This window comes from Panthera pardus, unplaced genomic scaffold (genome assembly GCF_024362965.1).
Source record: "Panthera pardus isolate Hobbes unplaced genomic scaffold, ASM2436296v1 HiC_scaffold_13, whole genome shotgun sequence".
Taxonomy (NCBI): Eukaryota; Metazoa; Chordata; class Mammalia; order Carnivora; family Felidae; genus Panthera; species Panthera pardus.
Window position 1 is genome coordinate 41,238,266 of NW_026526688.1, and position 22,630 is coordinate 41,260,895.

The window sequence follows — 22,630 nt, forward strand, 5'->3', positions numbered from 1 at the left end:
GCCTCAGCCGGAGAAGCGGCCCCATCGCCCTCCACACATCTGACCCCTCAACCTTAGAAACACTAGTGCCCAGAGGTCCAGAGCCAGCGGGAAATGAATGGGGATGAGAGCAATGTTGTGTGCTGGGGAGCCCCTGCTTTCCCTGTACCCTGTCATCCTCCGGCCTCCCGGGCGGCTGTGTAACATCCTTGTTTTGGCAATGGGGAAATTGAGGTCTGGGAACTTGTGTGAGGCATAGCATCAAGTGGCAGAGTGGGGCTCACGCGAGGTCTTCCCAACATCAGGGTCCACTCTGGCTGCTCACACATCACTGCATCACCCAGGCTGTAAGGTCGGCCTTAGGAAGTGCCCAGGAATGGGCAGGGTTCTTCCCAAGGCCTGGCGGTTGTGTTGGGAGATTATAAGGGAACCAGGAGCCCCTGCTTGCATATTTTATTTCCTTAATGACACCTTTAATATGTTCATTCTATCTTTGCCAATGGCAGTCTATCTGACTGGGGCTCCTGGAGACAGTTTGTGAGCCTTTACCAGCACAACTTTTTGGAAAGAAAAATGAAAAACTTAATGAAAACACGCACTGTGGTCCAGGGTTCACTTCTGATGCTCCTAGTCAGGCCCAGGGTTTACATCTGATGCTCTGTAGTCAGTGGGATAAAGGCAGGGGCCACACAGGTGTGCACACTGGCTGGTGCTGCGTTTTCTTCCTGAGAGGCCTAACAGGGGCCTAGGACTAGCCAGGTGCTGAGTAAGAAAGAACTGTCAGATGTGGAGGGCAATCTCTGAATACGAGCAGACAGCTCTGCATCTGGAACTTGGCCTCCCTTAGTCTTCTGGATGTGCTGCAGCAACCCCAGGAAAGAATCTAGAATCTGTTCCCAGGAGTCCTGACAGTGGCCTTGTTAAAGAAACTGCATTTTGCTCAAACAAAATCCCTGGGGAACGATCCGTTATCTATATTATCTTATCAATGTTTACTGATAGTAGCTCAGTTTCCATTCATCTTTTTAGACATGAACGTTGCACTTAAAAGGCCTTGAGAAAGTAATTCATGATTTGTTTTGGGGAACCTTGGGCCATCTCCAGCCCCAGGGAAGGTATAAAGAGGCCCTGGGACTCTCTTACTTAACCTGAAACTCTACTTTGCTTGGCCTCTGGTGTTTTTGAAGCCCTCACTGCTCATGTGTTACAGGCATGCTGACATTTAGCAGTGTGCTTCCGGCCTCTCCCTCCCAGGACACTGGAGCCCCCTCGGCTACTTATCTATTGCTATATTCGTATCACCCCACTCAGGAAGTGCAAGTTTAATAATAGTCTGGGTGTCTCAGGTAACCAAGGGTTCACCTCCCTTTTCCGAGCAGCCCTTGATGAGAACTCGAGTCCTTTCCTTTCCCCTCCATTACTTCCTCTGAAGTGAGGGCCAAAGTGGGCTCTGAGTGCAGGTGGAAGCTTCTCTCCTCCAAAGCTGAACTTGAGAGGAACATTATGAGCACTAAAAATGATTGGCCCAAGAGGCAGTATAGCACAGGAGTGAAGAGAAAGACCTTAGAGTGTGGCTACTTGGATTCAGCTCCTGGCCAAGCCATGTATTAGCTGTGTGACTCTGGATAAGTTACTTAACTTCTCTGTGACTCAGTCACCTCACCTGTGCAAAGGAGACAATAAGTATACCTGCCTCATGGGATTATTGGGAGGAGCAAATGAATTAGTTTATGTAAAGTGTCTAAAATGTAGTAAGGCCTTTAGAAAGGTAAACTTACTTTGTTATGAAAGGAAGTTCAGGGACATCACATGGATTAACCAGCATGGATGTGGGCTGAGGGCACAACAAAAACCCCTTCCTGCCCTCAATGCAGGCATGAGCAATTTTCTCACAGGTGAAATTAGCTTGAAATGAAACTCAAGATGAGGAAGGGGCGAAGACACAAGCAGGCAGGTTTAGCGGGGTGCCCAGAGTTCCTCGGTGGTGATGCTGGGTTCAGGGCCCTTGTGGACTGGTTTTCTGGAACACGGTGAACAGCTTCTGCTAGGTCCTTTATCTAGTTCCCTCGAACAGAGAGGTCTCTCCGAGGCTGCCCCACATCCCAGGGACAGGTGGGACTTGGGGAGAGCCAGGAATTGTGCTCCAATTTATCAGAGCTCAGAGACAGTCTGGTTAGTATTTGGTCATTATCGCCATCATTATTTTCCTGGTTAGTATTTACACTGGTAAACATTCTAAATGGATCATGTTGGATTCATTTGACTCTCTTTTCTGCCCTATTGGATTACACACACTGTTCCTGGATGCACCAGGAAATTGCACCTGGGACAGGTCATTGAATTGGAGGTAATTGAATTAGATGGATGAGCAGCATGGGCTCAGAAGAACAAAATGGTGAGAATGGGCCTCATATTCCAACCCAGGGTCATTTGCTCTATAGGTTAAATGTTCTCTGGCACCTGGGAAGTGTTCACTGAATGCTAGTGGAATGAATTAGTGAGTACGTGCGTGCATGCATGAATGACCCCTTTATAACTCTGTCATTTGTTTTTCAAATCATGAGGGCAGGGACCTATATTCTTATTTTTTATTCTATTTCTCTTTGCCCTAGCAGAATCCTGGACTTGAAATAGGACCTCAGCAAATATATTGTACAATTAAACTGAGTGATACACAGAGGGAGTGACACCATTATCTATAATTCACCTGTAAGATACCCTGAGGATCCTGCTAATGTCCTGACTACTCTATGCCAGAGAAGACCAAACAGAAAATGAAAAGGCCTTAGCAATTGAACTTCACCTCTAACTGTATAGGTGACTTTAGCCAGTCACTTTATTCTCACCTTTGGTTTTATTATCCCCAAAAGGAAGGAGTGGGACTAGATGATCCCATCCTAGAGGCCTGTCTTGGCCTTAACACAGCCTTCAGGGTTAGAGCTGGGGCCTGCCTGGGACCCTTCCCCTGCCATGGATTAACTGTTTGATTGGTCAAGGCATGTGGTTCCTTCCAGCCCCTACAATCTGTCAGGGCTGCCTGGACACCCCTCAGGCTTGAGATTGCTGAGAGTGCATCTCGGGATCAAGGGCAGTGGAAGGGTGTGGGCTTTCATCAGGGAGTCCTGGGCTGAATCCCCGACAGTTAATTGCAGAACTTGGGCAAGTTATTAACCTTTCCAAACCTCAGCTTCATTAACTCTTAAATGGGGATGATAATTATACATACCTCACCGGTTGTGATAAGGATGGAAAGATACCCTGTTGATAAGACGCCAGCTCAATGACTGGTGTTAATGCTATAATTTCATTATTATGTCACACAAGCTATACAAACTACTTCACCTTCCTCAGCCTCGTCTGGATTGGGCTTCCCTTCCCCTCTATTTATCTGCTTCTCTGTCTGTAATAAATATTCTGCCTCACTTCCCAGAGTCAGTACTCTGAACAAACAGTGTCATTAGTGATATTGCATTTCTCTTACCCATCATGCTCAGGTTTTCATCCAAAGTCCTGTTATTCTGCTGCAGAAGATAGTTTGGGGAGGTGGGCTAGGTGGGAGACGTGTCTCTCAAACATTCTCATTCTTAGGGAGTAATTTAGTATTTTTCCTAATAGTTGAATCCAGACAGACTTTCTGATTCAGCAGGCACAAGTAGACTTCTCTCTGAGCTATTAAACCTTGAGTCTGATTTCTCTGGGAATCCAGCTTATGGGGAACCAACAGAACGATCCTCACTTCTGAAATATTTCCCCTACCACAGATGCCTAGCCGAGGAACCCTGGGGACATTAGGTGCCTTGTGTTTTAGGCCAAGGGAGATCTTGGCCTAGTAGACCATGCTTTGAAGGATTTCCAAAGAGGTATAAGATTTGGTCCCTGTCCCCAAGAAGCAAAAAATTTGGCTGGGGAGACAGAGAAAGATATATTTAAAATACATTTTTAAAATAAAAAACCAAACTCCTGCGGCACTTGGGTGGCCCAGTTGGTTAAATGTCTGACCTCAGCTCACATCACGATCTCAGTTTGTGAGTTTGAGCCCCACATCGGGCTATCTGCTGTCAGCACAGAGCCCGCCTCAGATCCTCTGCCCACCACTGCCCCCATCCCCCCGTCTCTCTCTCTCTCTCAAAAATAAATAAACAAATTTTTTTTTTTAAATCAAGCTTCTATTTCTAGATTTAAAGATGGTAAATATTGAGTATCCAAGGACAGCATCTTAGAGGAGATAGGAGCTGATTTGGACCTGAATTGGAATTAGCAAACGAGAGTGTCAAAGGGCTTCAGGGTCCCACGAATAATCTGGGTGTGGGCCTGGAAGCTGACGGCCTGGGAATGCCATGGGAAGACAGAGGAGAGAAGAGCAAGGCTCTTCTGCTGGCTATGTTGGGGGACTGTGAAATCCAAGTGTGTGTATGTTGTGAGTAGGTGAACACAGAACTTGGGTTTGAGCTTATATAAGGGAGTAGGGTGGGGGCATGTGGGGTCCTGGAATGTGGGAGGATTGGCAGGAAATGGCGAGGCAGGGGTGGAGTGGGGTTGGCTGAGGGTCAGAGAAAGGAAGCAAGTCCTGGAGGCCTGAGGAGGCAAGATGGGAGGGACAGGAACAGTCCCCCAGGGTGGAGGACCAGACGTATGGTGAAGGTAGTGTCTGTAAGGGTGGAGAGTCTTTTCTGCCATGGGTGAACTGTTTAATTGGCTAAGACATAGAGCCCTGATTTGGGGAGAGGATCAAGGTTTCATTGTAGAATATTGTGTGAGATCGTATTTAGGGTGAGCTTCAGTAGTGTGTGTATCAGTGCGCTGTGGCTGCTGTAACAAATCACCATAGACTTGCTGGCTTGAGACAGGTATTTCTTCTCTGGAAGCGAGAAGTCTGAAGTCAAGCTGACACAAGGCCATCCTCATTCTGGAAACTTTCGGGGGAAATTGCCTCTTCCAGCTTCTGCCCGTTGGTGGCTTCCTTGGCTTGTGGCCACACCATTCTGACATCTGCTTCAGTCTTTCCGTTAAGTTTTCTTGTGGGCGTGTCCGTCTCCTCTTGTATCTTTTAGAAGGATACTTGTCAGTAGATTTAGGGCCAACCTAGGTAATCTAGAACAGTCTTATCTCAAGACCCATAACTTCATTGCATCTTCATAGCCTCTTTTTCCAAATAAGGTGACATTGCCAGGTTCCAGGGATTAGGGCACAGACATATCTGTTGGGGCCACCGTTCAATCCACTACAGCATGTGCTCTGAGGAGGGAGCATGAAGGAAGGAGACAGAGTATCCCCAAATGGAGAGGAAACCATGAGGTATGGGTGGGTCTTCTGGAGGACTGGCACCACATGCTTCATGGATGGCCTGTCATGTGACAATACTTACACAATAAACTCGACCTGAGTGTGCACCGTGTGCCAAGCACAGAGCTCAGCACTTGTGCTGATGGGATAATTATAATAATCTATAATAATCCATATTATTTCCTTTCAGCTTCACAGCAAAGGTATGAGAGAGGCTGTTGGGCTCTTGCTCTGAGCCAGCCCCTCACCCCGACAGAGCTCTTGCTCTGCATTTGTCTGCACTCGCTGACTTTATTTGATTGTCCTCACCTCTCATGCTCTCTGGCTGTCATTCATCTTTAACACAAGCAAATGTTCTGGTGGCGGGGTCTTGATGTGTGTAGGGTAGGTGGCCGGGCGACGGCTATGGCGGGGAACTGCTGTACTCTCACGCAGGAGAGCTCCTGAGAGAGACACCTGACAGCTAAAGCCCACGTTAAGTTGACAGCAGAAAAGGAGGTCGAGCTCATAGATTTCAGAGCCGGGCTGTGCTTCTTACCTGTCGTGTGACTTGGCCCAAGTCACTTCTGCTCTCTGTGCCTCGGTTCCTCGTCTGTAAAATGGGGACCACAATACCCGTTACTTCTTGGGGTTTTCAAAAATGATGATTAAATGCATGTCGATGTGGGTATGTAAACATATATTAAGTGTGAAGTGCTGGGAGTGGTTCTTAGTGCATAGTAAGTAAGTGCTATGTGCTGTATACTTAACCAAAACCACAGAAGAGTGCCGAAATGCATGTGTTGGGTTCCTGTGATGCCAGCATCTGTGGCTCCCTGGGGTCAGGCGCTATGTGATACAGGTTCCTCTGTGAGGACGAGGAGCCCTTGGGAACACTGACACAGGCAGTGCTGAGCCTTCGATGTTGGAACCGGGTCTCTCTCAAAGACTGGTCTGTCCTAGGTCCTAGCCAGGAGTGCTTGCTTGTAAGGATACCAAAGAGAAGGGACGGTCGCCTCGAAGGCAGCCTCACGTTCCAGATCTGAGAGCATTCCAGACAGGGACTCTAGGCCCATCTTACAGCTGGGTGCCATGGTGGGCACCAGGGTGCCGTAACAGGAGGGTGCAGTGACCTTGGCCCTTTCTCGCAGCCCTGGGCTTGAATGGGATCTTCAGGTTGTTACCACAGAGCACGCTCACAGCCGGCTGTTTTTCCTCACAGGCCGATGCGGCTACCAGCTTTCTGAGAGCAGCAAGATCGGGTAACTTGGACAAAGCTTTGGATCACCTGCGGAATGGCGTAGACATTAACACCTGTAACCAGGTAACTGGGATGGGGGCAAGCACGTGGTCTCTGGAGAGAGGCTCTTGTCTGATGCCATTTTCTGACAGCTTTAATCTGCCTCTATTAACCTTTTCCCAGTGGCCATAAAATTCCCCAAGGGCTTCGCCTGCTGAAGGCCCTGACCTTGGTGTTCACATCCCAGATGCAGTCCAGGGCCCTGCAGAGAAGGACCTGATGCCTGAACAGTGTGGGCCGGGCCCAGCCTCCATCCCCTGCTGCCTCTTCCCTCAGAAGTTGCCTTGGTCCCTGCTGTGGTCTTAGAATATATGGCCTTTGAAAAGGGGCAGGAGGAAGGGCCTTTGAAGGATGTTGTATCAGTGGTGACATTAAATCTCCTTTGTCCACTAGAGGCCTTTGTGGGTTCTCGCTGAGCTTAGAAGGAAATAGTGATGACGCCTCCCTTGCTCTGTCAGGTGTTGATAAAAGCGAGTCTGGCTCAGGCTGAGAGCCAACGTGGCTTGAATGGATTCTCTGGAGGTTCCCAGTGCTATGCGATGGGTTCAGTTTCAGGACGGGGTAGTATGGAAACTTAATGTGTTCAGGACAGATTGGAGGGCCAAAAATCAGGTTTTGGGCCAAATATTTAGGAATTGACTGAACAGAGAAGAAAGTATGGTCTAGAAAGAGAACAGGGGTACAGCTCGGGAGTGTGGATTGGATGACTTTGGTGTGGTTTGTCTGGTTTGGCCAGCCAATTAAGTTGTTGGGGTACGTGTGCTAATTCAGTTTCTGATGTAGAATAAATATATCAGTTACATATATATATACATATATATACATATATATATATATATGTATATATATATGTATATATATATATGTGTATATATATATATATATGTATATATATATATATGTATATATATACTACCATTTTAACCATTAAATTGTTTTTAATTGTGGTGAAATACACATAACATAGAATTGACCATCTTAACCATTTTTAAATGTACAGTTCAGTGGAACTGAGTGCGTTCACCTTGTGGTACAACCATGACCACCATCCATCCCCAGAACTCTCTTCATCTTGCAGAACAGAAACTCTGTATCTGTTAAACAGTAGCTTCCCATCCCTGCCTCCCCCAGACCCTCACAGCCATGAATCTACCTTCTGTCTCTGTGAATTTGACTGCTCTAGGTCCCCCATGGAAGTGGCATCATGCGGTATTTCTCCTTTCATGACTGGCTCGTTTGGTTAGCGTCTTCGAGGCTCATCGTGTTGTAGGGGGCTAGATGGCTTTTACAGGCCAGCAGGGCCAATTCCCGGGAGGCAGGTTAACTTTCCCAGGCAACATGCCCCTCTCCCCCTGCCTTCTCAGCCTCTCTTCCCTGTCCCCTCCACCCTGCTTAAAATGCCATGTACCCCTTGCTCTTTCTCTCAGGGCAAGACCCCATTTGGATTCAGTTGGCTTTCTGTGGTATAAATTCATTAGCCACAAGATCGGAGGGGATGCAGCAGGTGGTGTGTGATGGGAAGTAAAAATAGGTGTGATATGGGGCGCCTGGGTGGCTCGATCGGATGAGTGGCCGACTTTGGTTCAGGTCATGACCTCACTGTTCATGAGTTCAAGCCCCACATTGGGCTCTCTGCTGTCAGCACAGACCCCACTTCGGATCCTCTGTCCCCCACCCTTTCCCCGCTAGTTCTCTCTCTATCTCAAAATAAATAAGCAAACAAACAAAACAGTGGGTGTGATATGAAGCCCATGGCAGTGAACTTCAGAGGGGAGAGGAGCATGTGCCCTGGACTTGAGTCTGTGGATGGGGGAGGGGCAGCAAGCCCTCCCCCTTTTCTCCCATCCCTCCACCAGAGTGTACTGGCACACACTGAGGACATCGGCGGTGACTCTAACCAAACACACAGAGCCCAGGCTTGGCCTTTGGAAAACAGACTGAAACTGCGAACCCATTTCTTTCAAGGGAAGAGGATGTAGGTACAAAAGTGTGGGGGCAGGGAGCACATCCTGGGATCAGAGTGGCTCAGGAGAGGAGGCCCCTGTTTCAACACCGCACCCTGGAAACAGCTGTAGCTGTGTTGTCCCAGCCCCTCCCCTCCCCTCCCATGGCCGAGGGGATTGCTCTCTCTCCCCACCTGGAAAGTTCTGAGGCTTTCTCTGTTCTGGCTGCAGCAGCAGAAACACAGAGGAGGGTTTCTCCGCAGTGCAGTCCTGCCTGAGGAGCACCAAACCTTCAGAGACCTTCCAAGGGTTAAGATGCCAGCTCTCAGAGGAATCTAGCTAGCAGAAATGGGGACAACTGGATGCTCATCAGCCTTGAGCCAGGGCTCATTTTCGGTGTGAAATTGGAAGATTTTGATGACACCCAGGAAATGGCTTTGTCCTGATTGGTCTCCTGCTGGTGAGGCCCTGGGTGTAACTGGCCTGTGCCCCTGCTGTCTCTTCTCAGAGTGCCTCCTGGGTTCATCTTGGGCTCGGAGAGCAGCCGGCCCTGAGGCATTATTGCACTTTACGGACACTATTTCAGATGGGCTCAGTGCCAGTGACAGGTAGCGCTTAGCCCCGTGAGGACTGAAGAGAAGGTCTAGTCTCAGACTGGTGTCTGCAGTCCTGGCTGTGCCCAGCCTCCCTGTTTCAAAGAGGAACCAGCTGCAGGCATGGAAGTGAATGTCAGAGAGGAGAAAAGGGGAGGATTCGTGGTCCTGCAAAGCCCCTCTTGGCTGGCTTGTCCCCAGGGCTCCTTTCCTCGCTGCCCACATCCTGGACCCAGTAGGTCTTTGTCTCCTGCTGTGTGGCTGCCGCAGAGGCAGGAGGTGCAGACAGTGGTCTCTGGGAAGTGCCTGTGCTGCCAGCCTCGTTCTGGCTTTAGCAGGCAGTTCAGCCTGTGCTCCTGAGTAAAGGACAGGGAGCGGGGGAAGGATAATAGTGGCCGAACTGCCACCCTCATTAAACACATTAGTACAGCTATGGGGACAGTGCTGTTGCTTTATATTGTGCACAGGGACAGCATCGTGATGGGACTAGAGCATTCTTCTCCTCGAAACATGCATTCATTGTTTTGAGATGATAGAAACAGGCTCTTGTCCTGGGGTCATGGCTTGAGGATATGCTTTTGCTTGAATCTTTTGAGCCGGTGGACTGTGATAGCAGTAATTCATCCAATGCTAATTCTTACATAAGTAACACACTTTCAAACAGTATGTTTTGTGGAAAGAAGTGCTGCTCGCCATAATAGGAAGTAATTACGCTAAGTAGTGTAAAAAGAGGAACTGGCTTATGTAAGAGACATCTGAGTATTCAGGGCAGTTTCCTTAATGCATGGATTACATCTCCTAATTTGTATCATCATCATCATTATATTTCTAGAAAAGAACAAATTCACACGTAAGGGCACTCATGTGTGCACACACACACCAGTATCTTGAGATGAAGTCCTGATTCTTTCACTTATCCAAGCATTTAGACCCATGTGGCCAGTGTCTTCCTGTACCTCTCTACATGTGTACAGGAGTGCCAGGCTTTAGAGATTTAATAGTACAAAAAAAAAAAAAAAGCCCTAGTCCTCATTTTCTCTGAACTGTAGTCTACTGGTAGCGAGAGCTATTAATCAAACAATCACATAAATAGACAGGTGTGTTCAGAACTGTGGAGGAATAGGATTTTTTTGAGAATATATGAGACTAGACCTAAAGTTGGAAGTCAGAGAAGACTACCATGAGGAAGAGAAAGTTGAGCTAAGGGATGAGTAGAAGTTAATGATGTGAAGGATCGTAGTGCTCCTCTGGAGAGAACAGCCTGTGCAAAGTCCCTGAGGCAGGAAAAAACGTGGAAAGTTTAAGGAAGGCCAGAGTGGCTGCAGCGCAGAGGCAGGAGGGTCCAGATGAGGCTGGAGAGGTGACGTTGGGATTGTGGTGGACCTTATAGGCAGGGGCAATAATCATAATAGCCAACAACTGGGACAGCGGGTCCCAGGGCCGGAGCAGTGTGTGTGTGTGTGTGTGTGTGTGTGTGTGTGTGTGTGTTAGCCTGCTGTGCCATGCTATAGTTGCTGATTGAGGAGAAGAATCTGGGGGAAGGGACAGAGTGGCCAGAGCAGCAGTGGTGGGAGGTACTTAAGAGCTTGAGACAATGGCTAGTGGAGGTATTTCAGCCAGTTGAGAGGGATGGAGGTATTTCAGCTTTTTAACAACCCGGACAGCTGTTTCTGCACGTCCCAGGAGAATGTCCACCCTGCTTACAGAAGCCATGTTAAGGATTCTGATATTTATCCCAAGAGCAGAGGGAAGCGAGCCACAGATTCAAGCACAGGGGTGACGTGATCAGAGGTGTGCTTTGAAGGATTACACTGGCTACTGTACAGAAGACAGATGGAAGGGCCCAGGGATGGAGTGGGGAGGCCGGTCATGAGACTGTCACACCCTTCTGGGAGAGAAATGTGAGTAGCTGCGATAAGGGTCAGGGCTGCGGAGACGGAACAAAATGAGCAGGCCTGGGCAGTGAATGGTGTGGGCGAAAGCAGGGAAGGAGACTTGGAGAATGACCCTCAGATGTCTGCCTTGTGCAGGGGCTGAAGGGCGGCCCCGCTCACGGAGACCAGGAACACTAGCGTGGCCTCAGTGCATGGAAATAGGGCGAGGACACAAGGTCAGGGCTGTGCGGAGATCCCGCTGAGGAGTCTTTAAGGAATCTGAGTGAAGATATATAGTAAGCAATTGGATATTTAAGCCTGGAGCTCAGATAAGAGATCCAACCCAAAGATAGATATTTGGAAGTCATTCAGCCTTCGAGGAAGTCAAATTCTGGCGTTGGCTGATGTAAACAGGGACAGGAGACATGTTGAATATAATCCCACCAGAGTCTTTGTGGGGGTTATTCCATGTGTGTTTGTTAAACACCTACTTTGTTCCAGGTGCTATTCTAGGCACTTGAACACGATAGACAAACTAGACAAAGTCTGTGCTCCTGTGACATTTATATGCTGGTTAAAAAGAGTCACTAAGCAAGAAAATGAACAAATGTAGAATGTCTGCCAATGAGAGGTACCATGGAGGAGAAAAGTAAAGGTGCCTGTTTTAGATGGGGTCGTTAAGGAAGGCCTCGCTGAGGAGATGATTTTTGAGAGATTTAAAAGGAGGAAAGAGTCACGTGGTTTCTGGGAAGAGCAATCCTGGAAGAGGGGCAGAGAGGTACAAAGGCCCTGGGGGCAAGAGTAAGCTTGGTGTCTGGGGAATAGCAAAGACTGAATCTTGAAGGGCTTGAGGCCATCGTGAGGACTTGGATTTTCCTCCAAAGATGATGGGAAGCCATTGGAAGCTATTACACGAGAGACCCTCAATCCAGTTTAGGTTTTTAAATGATCACCCTGGCTCCTGGGTGGAGAATAGACTTGAGGCACAGAGACCAAAGCAGGGAGGCTGGCCGGGAGTCCCATGCAATGGACCAGGTGAATCCACATGGTGGCTTGGAATAAGGGAAAGACAGGGGAGGTGTTGAAGCCAGAGGACTTGCCTCCCTAGCCTTGTGGAGTGTGGTTGCCCTGGTTTGTGGTCTCAACGCATCAGCACAGGGGCCTGTAAGAGCCAGGGCCCACCTGCTCAGCCTAGGATCACGTGCCAATGTCAGTTTCATATGTCCAATTTCCAGAATTATTACTTACAGCAAGTCAAAACATTTTATTATAGGGGCGCCTGGGTGGCGCAGTCGGTTAAGCGTCCGACTTCAGCCAGGTCACGATCTCGCGGTCCGTGAGTTCGAGCCCCGCGTCAGGCTCTGGGCTGATGGCTCGGAGCCTGGAGCCTGTTTCCGATTCTGTGTCTCCCTCTCTCTCTGCCCCTCCCCCGTTCATGCTCTGTCTCTCTCTGTCCCAAAAATAAAAATAAAAAACGTTGAAAAAAAAAATTAAAAAAAAAAACAACATTTTATTATAGAGGCCATAGAAATTACAAAACATATTTTCTGGAATGAACTAATTGACTTTACATATTTACCAGTTAGCCAAATAAAAAGAAAACAAGAGGAGAGCGAGTCAGAGTCTGTGTTCTCCTGAATTCCTAGAATTGTTGGGTGAACATAGATGTACCACTGGGAACCACAAGCTGTAATTCCATAGGCAAAAAGCCTCACTGTTTGTTTTCTCTTCTGTTCTTATAACTCTAACAAACACTGCTCTGTTGGCCTTCCTGATAGGAGAGAAAGTTACTTGAGACCACAGGAGAAAGTTTCACACCCAAAAGAGAAGCCTTGTTGTCCACAGCACTGGCATAAGGCAGCGAAGAGAAGTTTCCGGGAGCATTAGAGACAGCCTCTGTCCCCTTGACCTGTTTCATTTATCCCTGTGGTACTTAGTAGCACCAGACTTACTGTGCATCTACATGTCTCTTCACTTTTCCCTGTTTTCTCCACTAAAATGTAGGTACTCGAGGGGAGAGGACTTTGATTTACTTGGTGCTCCTTATCAAGATTCTGCCTGGAGTATAGTATGTGTTCTATAAATACAGCCAGTAGATGTTAAATGTGCTGTATCCAGCAATGATTCAACCTATATATTTGACACTTAGCCCATCTGACTGCTGTCACTTTTAAGAGCATTGTGAAATAGTCGTTCTTAGGGATAATGACTCTCTTGCACGATGATGGTTCAGATGCTGGCACCAGCCTCAACAGTTAAGTATGTGGCGATATTTGCTGAAGGATCAGAAGCAAGACCGTCTGAATGATCACGAAAACATAAACAAGTTCTAGTTCCCAAACACAGCCAACAAAAGCATGTGAAACCATGCTAGTTCCATTGGTGTTCTCTGAATTTCCACATGTACCTTCCACATGTACAAAGCGATGTCCCATCGCTGCCGGGTACTGGTTTATCATGAAGGTAAAGGGTTTTAGGCGTTTCAAATAAATGGAGCACCTATACCAATAGTTTCTGCTACAGAGTGATCGTTTCTACAGTAGCCACATGCCAAGTCTTTTGATCAGGATTTGTTGGACTCTGGTGATCGTGGTGATTATTACCTTTCTAAATTAAAGGGCCTTAGAGCTAGAAGGAGGTCATGGCATTCAGCTCTCATTTTGTAACTCAGAAAACTGGGGTCCAGAGGTTACCTGGAACATCTTCTGGGCTTTATGAGTTTCGATTCGGTGAGTTGGTGGTAAGAAGACAACCTGAAGTTTCTCTGCAACTTCATTGATTCCACAAACATGTATTGAGCACTTACAATGAGCCAAGTTCCTTGCTGGAGACTAAATTCATTCATCCCCTTCTGTCGAAGAACTCAGAGGCAGGTAAAGAAGTCTAGCTTGTAAATAGAAGGTTATGAATTCAGGGTCCTAGGTGCCAGCCAGAACAAGCACAGGATGTTTTCATTGTTATTCATGCACTGAGCAAACCTTTATTGAGCTTCTCTAACATGCCAGGTGCTGGCTTCTCAAAGGTGAGTGAGTCCCTGTGACTGCTGTCATTGTTGCCTCTGGTCTGGGGCAGAGACTAAAATGCCAATGAGTTGGGGCGCCTGGGTAGCTCAGTCGGTTGTGTCCAACTCTTGATTTCGTCTCAGGCCATGATCTCACAGGTTTGTGAGATCAAGCCCCGAGTCAGGCTGTGCACTGACTGTGCAGAGCCTGCTTGGGACTCCCTCTCCCTCTCTCTCTGCCCCTTCCCCACTTGTACTTTCTCACTTTTTCTCAAAATAAATAAATAAACTTAAGACCAATGAGTGAAAGAAAGGCTTCGAAGAAAGAGTAGGAGTTTGCCAGGTAGAGAAGTGTAACAGGCAGTTGCAGTGTGAAGGAACAGCCAGGCAGAGGCAGGAGCGGTGGGGGGCACAGGGCAGCAGGGAGATTGGTGATGTTGGGGTAAATGAAATGAAAGAAGGTGAGGGTGGTGGTCGATCAGGCCAAGGGGGTTACATCTAGATCAGTGTAGATACAGAGTCTGTTACTTTTCTCTGTCATCTTTTTCTTGCATTCAACTCCACAGTCCCCCTAATGCTACGAGTAATCACCCCCAGTTCACACAGAGAGCCTTCCCATATGATGGTATGGGAATATCCAGCCTCTTAAAACTTGCCGCTAGGTTGCGGCTCTGGAATAGCAATGAAGAAAGGAAGAGAATAGATGATCACAGCCCTCACATGGGGAAGTGGTGTTCCGCAGTATGTGGTTGAGCAAGAGAAGTAACCTGATTCCCCTATTCCTTCTAGAAAAGGCATTCGTGAAAGACAGGACTTGAAAACCCCACTCTCTGAGTTAATTTAAACAGATAAATTCCCTTTGCATCTCAGCAGAAAGAAGCTATTTGATGTGCGTCTGGGTAATTCTAATGACTAATTTGTAGTTTTAAAGTCAGTTGATTATCTGTCATGAGTCAGAGTGACCTACAGTGTTTAATAATCCCAGATCCCAGCTCTGCTGTGTCTTTGCTTTCCTTAGCCCTTTCCAACCCATGACCTCACTTCTCCCTTGTGGGGTGGGCAGAGAGACAAAGAGGTGGAGAGTCTTCCTGGACTAGGGCCAGGGTCTCCCAGCTCCCAGCCCCGGTATCTGCCCTTGCGCTCCCCATGTGGAGCTGAGCCGTTCAGCAGGGCTGGTTACTCCTCTGGGGAGACCTTCCTTGTGCTGGTTTCATTTTTAGTTTCCCTTTAGTTAAGGAAGAGTTAACCCGACCAGTGACATTAACAGGTATATCTCTGGGATCCTAGAGACTAGGAAAAAGGTGAATGGCATCATTAAGAATGATCTAGAACGTATTTTAAGGAAAGTACACCCCCAAGCTCCACTTTAGGCTTTGATTGCCGTAGATTTATGACGTGAAAAACAGTTGCGATATTCTTAGTCTTGAGAAACTGAGAGAAAAATGACAGCTCTGTGTGTGTGTCAGGTTGCATGAAGGGGTGTTCGATTCCACAAACCCTACGGAGCACACGCAATGGCCAAGGCCCCATGCTGGGACCTGTGATCCAAAGGCAGGGAAACATCAGACCTCAGAATGTCCCACTTTGAGAGACACAGACACAAGAGCAGATAAAGGCAATTCCATGGGATGAGGGCTTTGATAGATTATTGTCCAGTGCCTTGGGAACATGGCTTATTGAACAATTCACTTCTGAAGGGTTGGAAACAGGGCATGGTGTGGCAAAGAGAAAGGGACAGGGTAAGTCACAGAGAAAAATGACATTTGATCTGGGCCTCGAAGGAGGATTTGCCTCTCTGGTTATTACAGGAAATGCTAAATACAATCCCAGTTCTTTCTCATTGGAATAGACTATGCATGTGAATTTGCCTGGGATTATTCTCCTTTGATTATGAACTTTTTACTATAAATGTTTATGTTGTTTTTGACAACTCGTATCCCTGATTTTCGTTGTGGTGTGATTTTTAATTTAGCAATACAATGAGTTCAGGGTAGCTGTTTCAAAATTTATGCTATACAGAAATATGTAAAGCCTTCTGTGAGGCTCCCCCCCATTTCCCCACCTCCCCCCCAATCACTGTGAACAATTAGGTGTGAATCCTGTCATTCCTTTCTCTGTGCATCTCCCTACATGCATATCTTAACTGTTTTCTGAGAGCTGTTACATTGTTTTACTGCAGAATTGCGAGTTAAGAGGAAGCCAGGGCATCAGAGCAATTCTACCATTTTGAAAATATGTATACTGAGGCCTGAGAAGTGAGGTGACACATCAGGAGGACAGTTTAGGGCTTCAACTCCTTCTTCAGTGCTCTGTCCTCTGACCTTCCCACCTGCCTCCCCCCCCCCCACTGCCCTTCTTTGGAAAGTCTGGCTCTTTTTAACTTTTTAAAGGAATGCCAAGGTCTCTGGCATAGAAATTCTTTCTAGTCCACAGTAGATATTCTTAGCTACTGAGCCGAATTACAGAGTCCCTTTCTCTCATTAACTTGAGCTCACACTTCCTCCTCCAGGCTCCCAGAGGGCCTTCAGCCCCTGCAGCGGATCTGCTGCGGAGCCACAGGGCTGCTCAGCGCGGGGGCTGTTCGCCTTGTGTCCCGGGAGTAGAGAGAAGGTGATCCGGGTTGACTCATCTCCTTGCAAGGCTCTGAGTAGTGTGGGTTTCTTTCTTTTCTTTTTCTTTCCATTTTTTTTAAGATAATGAAAACCATTCAAGTGTTTTCCTTCCTCATGAATACCTATTTCACTGGATCACAGCTACCTGGGAGGAGAGCTAAATCTAGGCTGTAATGAAGCAGAGGAGGGGAAAGTGCTCAGAGCCAGTCTTGTTCCTTTCCATCTGTGCCACCTCTTTCTGAGTGTGCACCAGCCCTCAGTTTCTACTCCTAGTCTATCTTCCCTGTCCCGGGACAAGGACAGGTTGACAAAGGACATGGGAGTGATTTTCTACCAGGCTTATGGCAGTTGCTTCAGCCCTCTTTGGCTTCTGATTGATTACATTCCAGGATCCTATATTTTTAGCAGACCTTTCCCACCAAGCAGTCTCTTGGGAGCCATTCAATATCTGGGTTAGACAGAGGCATCAGGTGGGGTGGCCCTGCCAGAGGTGATGCCTGCCCTCCGGAAGAGGCTTCCCCATCAGCTGGTTCCCATGTGGGGTTGCCATGGTTTGGCAGCACTCTGGGACTTCCATCTTGGAGTAATCTCAGACCTCCGGTAAAACTTGCACCTCTCGGGTTCTTTAGAAACAGGAGGGTGTGTGCGCTCAGCTTCTAATGCACCCGCCACCCTCCTCCCACCATGGCCAGAGCCCAGAGTTCCCACTGCGCTGGTCCCTCCTCCCACAGCCTTTTTTTCTACCACTACTCCCCCCTATCTCCTGCTTTTCTTTCTGAAATTTTAAATACTTTTGAACCTGTAAAAAAAAGTTACAAGAACAATACAAAGAACTCTCACATCTCTCTCACCTAGACTCTCTATTACCATTTTACTGCATTTGTTCTTCTTGTCTGTGTCTATCTATAGTATCTACTATATATGACATAATTCTCCATCATCCTAAACATACATTGGGTGTGTGCCACCCAATAGTAAGGACACTTTCCCACATAACCACCCTCCAGGCCTTCAAATCAGGAAATCAGCATGGATGCCACACAACCATCTACAGACTCCATTAAAATTTTGCTGACTGCCCTGGTAAGGAGAAATTGTTTTCCCTTTCCCTCACTCTTTTTCTCGCCCTCTTCCCTCCTGCCTTCCTTCCTGACTTTCCCCCAGTCTTCTTTCTCTCCTTCCCTTCCCACCTGCCCCCAGTCTTCCCCTTCTCTTTCTTTCTCTTTCTCTAAGAGTCTTTCCAGACTGTATTTAGATGTCATTTCTCACCAGCCTTCTTCAGTCTGGAATGCTTCTCAAGTCCTTGCCTGTCTTGCATGTTTTTGACAGTTTCCGTTCTGTAGTTTGAACCTGTGTCTGCTGGTGCTTCCTTATGGCCAGACCAGGGTGACGCATTGTTGGCAGGAGTACCATAGAAATCATCCTCCCTTTCCATCCCTGGTGATGTTAACCTTGGTCATCTCTTGGTGTCATTGATTTTTCTGTTTGCAGTTGATCAGTATTTTGTGTGTGGGGTGGGGGGAGGGATATTCTGATATAATGCCAATATCCTGTTCTTCATCAAACTTCCAGCCACCAACCTTGGCATACATTGATACCTTCTACTTGTATCAGCTACCACTATGATGGTTCCAGAGAGTGCTTCTCCATCTCTATCATTTCTTCTACATTGATTAGCTGGTATTCTACTAAAGGTTAAGCTTTTCCTCCTCCCCTACTCCCTCACTGATTCTTTCCGTTCTTTGTTTATACCTGTTCATACTCATGGGCTCCTATTTTATTTGATGGGTTATATGCCGATACTCTCATGGTTTACTTTGATGTTCAAATCTAAATGAGGCCAGTAGGAGTGCTTTCAATAGGCTGGCTTCTTTGTTCTTTAACATGTCCTCATCATGTCCTTCCTTTCTGGCACCTGTTTGTCCCAGGGTGATTTTGTACTTCCCTTGCCCCAACCTTGGATCAGCCATTTTTCCAAGGTTCCTTTTAGTGGAGGATGGTATTTAGACACCAAAATCTGGTCACTTGATGCACTCATTGCTACTGGTTGTCATGTGTCTGTATCTATACATCTATATCTAGTTCTGCATCTGTTTATGTATATATATTTTTAAATCCATGAGATCATGTCAGTACTTCTAGGTTTAGTCCAACACCTCAGACTTCTATCTAGCCCTTCCTCTTCCCATGTTTGTAAATCTCTTCAGACAGTCAGGAACATGACTGCCACTAATTCCATCATCCTCAGTCTGTTCACTTGTTTGCTCAGTGTAACAATCTTCCAATCACTCTAGCAGCCCCCTCCTCTTTCTCAGAGCAGACATGCTGCTATCAGCACATCTGTAAGGCACCCTTCTGGTTCACTGCCCTGCTTCCTCAGACAATGACATCTCTGAGCTGGGAGGGGAGGGAAGGGAAGAGGAAGAGAAGGGAAGGTAAGAAAACTCCCATTCACTTTTGATCTCATTTCTGTTTTGGCTGAAAATTTAATGCAGGAACTTTGGGGAAAGGAATCAAAATTTATAGTGTTCTAGTGATCTTTTTTTGCCAGCAGCTTAATTCCTTTCCTCATATAGTCAGACTATAGCAATAGTCACTCCCTCTTTCCCGTTCTACCACCTCTTTTTGGTCCTCATTGTCTCTGCCTTTGGTCTCCATAGTCTGCCTTTCTTTCTTCCCTTACTTGCTTTCTTGTCAGTCTCAGGATTTGGAGTAGAAATGGCAACCATTTCAATCCTTTTTTCTTTCCACAAGCCCTGTTTAGATTCTTATTTCCTGTTCTGTTTCAGGGCGACAGACTTGCAAATATATAATGTCAGTTATCTTCCTCCACAAATGGGGACCAATAATAGAGCAAAGAGTACAGGCTTGGTGTTATTTGGAGATTTAAACTTCTGTGACATAGAGTCTGATCCTAATCTCTGGACAGATGTAGCAAAATCATAGAGAACCCAGACTGAATAGGACAGTGGGGCATTAAGTATAAAAACCTAAGTGTATGACCTTCTACGTATACATCGTTGTCCTTATGGGCAAGATCTTCTGATTAGTTCCTCACTGACCACAAGAGTAAAGTGGAGTGTTACAGGAAGGCAATGTTACATAGAAGCCCCTCTCGCCTACCTCTCTTTTTGTTCTGGGGCCCTCAGACTTCTTGCCTTTCTCTGCCACTGCTCTTGGCTTGTTCTTCCCAAGATTCCAGTCCTTTCCTTCGCCATCAAAACTTTTCCTGGCCAGCGCTCCATTGCCTCTGGGCCTGGCTGGATGGCAGCTAAGTAATCTGATGAGCTGAACTAGTAGGTGTTCATGAATTTTTAAAAAATCATGCTTCCTGGATACTATACATTAGCATGTTAGCTTAAGTCCTCTAGAAACACACTGCTTGGCTCAAAGAAAGAGGATGGGGGACTGAAACAGTAAGTTTCAGAACACATGGTGGGGTGTGGGGGGGAGGTGGGCCTCAAAGTCCTCAGGACACAACTTGGGGCTGCCTGCTCTGGAGGGGCAGGGTCTAGCTATCTCTGTGGGTAAAATAAACAGCTGTGAGAAAAGGAGATAGAAGGGTTGTGTGTGTCCACATGGGATAGTAAGCAGCCACTTTTGAGATGTTCTTGCAGTTTTAAAGAGATACAAGATCTCAGGACCCCATAGCTTTTCTATTGGAAACCACCTTCTGCATTGGACAGGATAAGAGTTAAATTTCTTGTGACATGTCTACTGTATTTGTACATTTAGAAATCAATTAGTGTAATTGGGGCAATCAGAGATGCTAAACAGAGGAACAATTTACTGAGAACAAATGTCTGGAATTGTGTATTTTGCCAATGGAATTTCTCACAGTTGGTAAAAGAAAAATACTCCAAATTAAATCATTCAAGCTCAATGTGACTTTTTTTTCCCTTTTTCTTCTTGTTAAAAATGTTAAAAGAAACACAGCCTGGCTGAGATCTCCTCTCCCTCCTGTTGGACAGATTGCCTCTCAGAAAAATCCTCTAAGTTGACATTTTACCTGAAAAAGAGCAAAGGCACATGAAAAACTCCAGGTGTGTGTGCTTGGCATGAATATTTTTTACCAAACAGGATCATAAAAGGGTTGTCTGCTCTATTAAGACCATGTGAAATGAGATCATATGGGGCCGGGTAGTCTTAGAGACTTAGTAAAGGGAGTATGTAGGATGTAAAAAGCTTCAAAAAACATTGTTCCTACTCCTACAATGAGATAAGCCTGGATAATCTACAAAATTGTAATTTGTCTTGAGCCCATCAGAGGGCTGAGACCACACTGTGCAACCAAGTTAACTGAATTCCAAAGAGGGATAAGCCCCTCCAAGGAAAGGGCCACCATTTTAGCTGCGGCAGAGTACGGGAGAAAGAAGCAGCACTGTACAAGCCAAATGTTAACAAATTCTTAAAGGTCAGTGTGAACTGCAGTGGGTCTGGAACCACATGCCTCCAATGGGTGCCCATGAGAAATATTGGGGAAAGTCAGGAGACCAGAGAGAGTCTCCCTCGGTGACACAGGAATACAGGAGACACTAGGTGGCTCTGGAGGCAGGGGTAGAGGCAGGAACAGACAGGTAGAGGCAGGAACAGACAGGCAGGGGTAGAGGCAGGAACAGACACCTTCCCTCAGGTGAAGCAAAAACAAACCCTCTCATCTTCAGATAATGGGCAAAAATCCATTCTTTGTGCGGAGGAATTGAAACAAACTACCTCTGCTCCTGGGGAGAGGTAAGAATATTTCCTACATCACAGACCCAGTGGTGCCACAGGAAAGGTAGAGCCCAAACCCCTGTACTCCTGGGGGGAGGGCAGGAGACCATCGTCCTGGCCCAGTAACTGTCATGTGCCAATAATGAACAGAGAGGTCTATTACTGCTGAAGGAGGAACAAGAGACTCCCACCCAAGCCCAAGTATAAAGATATGGTGTGTCTTGCTGCCACAGACAGGAGGGGAAAGAGTACTTACTTAAAACAAGAATCCTACCTTTGAGATCCAGGTGCAAGAGCTTTTGAGGTATTGGTTATAAGACTGGGGCTGGGCCAAGACGAAGGAGAACTTCCCTGCTGCCTCCCTCCCCCATGACAAGGACAAGCATATTATTGCTGGGAGGGGGGCAGGAGCATGGAGAGAGACCCCAGCTGAGGTGCAGGCATGCAGGGCTGGCTGAGAGCTGAAGGGAAATCAGGAACTCAGGAATCCCTCCAACACCCAGCTTCTACTCTAAGCTTAAGGTGACAGCAGCCTCCATCTAGAGGAATTTGAAGGCTGTGGTGCCCTGAAGGTAACAAGACTCAGACCTAAGTCAGTTTCTGACTGATTGGCTCAGATCTCCCCACCCCATACTAACAACTTCACAGTAGAGGTAGGTCCACTTGAGGCATAAATGCTGTTTACTTCAGCCTCTATTGCCTTTCTACACATAATGTCTGGCATTCGATTAAAAATTGCAACACACACACACACACACACATACACACACACACGAAAGAAACAAAGCCATTGTCAAGAGGCAAAGCAATAAACAGAACCAGACTCAGAGATGATCAGATGGCCTTTACAATAACTGTGATTAATGTGTTAAAGGATCTCGTAGGGAAAGTGGATAGCATTCATGAAAAGATGAGGAATTAGAGAGATGGAAACTATAAGAAAGAATCAAATGAAAAGCTAGAAATTTTAAAAGCCCCAGTGTTTTTGGCAGTAAGGCATTTCTTTAATAGAGTCATCAGTAGATTGGGCACAGATGAGGAAGGAATCAAAGAACTTGAAGATAAGTCCATAGAAATGATCAAAATAGACACAGAGAAAAAAGAATAGGCAAAGGAAAAAAAGAACTGAGCAGCCAAGAGCTGTGGGAGAATCTCAGTTAATCGAATGTACATGTAATTGGAGACCAAGAAGGAGGAATCTAAGAAGAGGAGTATGGCAAGCTGGTGTTTTCCCAAGGAAGGCATGTGGTTCAAAAATGGCCACAAGATGGGGCGCCTGGGTGGCTCAGTTGGTTGAGCATCCGACTTTGGCACAGGTCATGATCTCACAGTTTGTGAGTTCAAGCCCCCTGT

General features: G+C 46.8%; 1 protein-coding gene across 22 annotated transcripts in view; it reads left to right on the top strand.

Moving 5' to 3' along the window:
* The window catches only part of ANK1 (ankyrin 1), a 219,338-nt gene that overhangs the window by 112,787 nt on the left and 83,921 nt on the right, over positions 1–22,630 (top strand). For all 22 annotated transcript variants that reach the window (XM_053901029.1, XM_053901036.1, XM_053901037.1 and 19 more), the window contains exon 2: positions 6,464–6,565. In XM_053901029.1, coding sequence (XP_053757004.1) covers positions 6,464–6,565 — 102 coding nt within the window. The remainder of the gene's footprint in view (positions 1–6,463; positions 6,566–22,630) is intronic.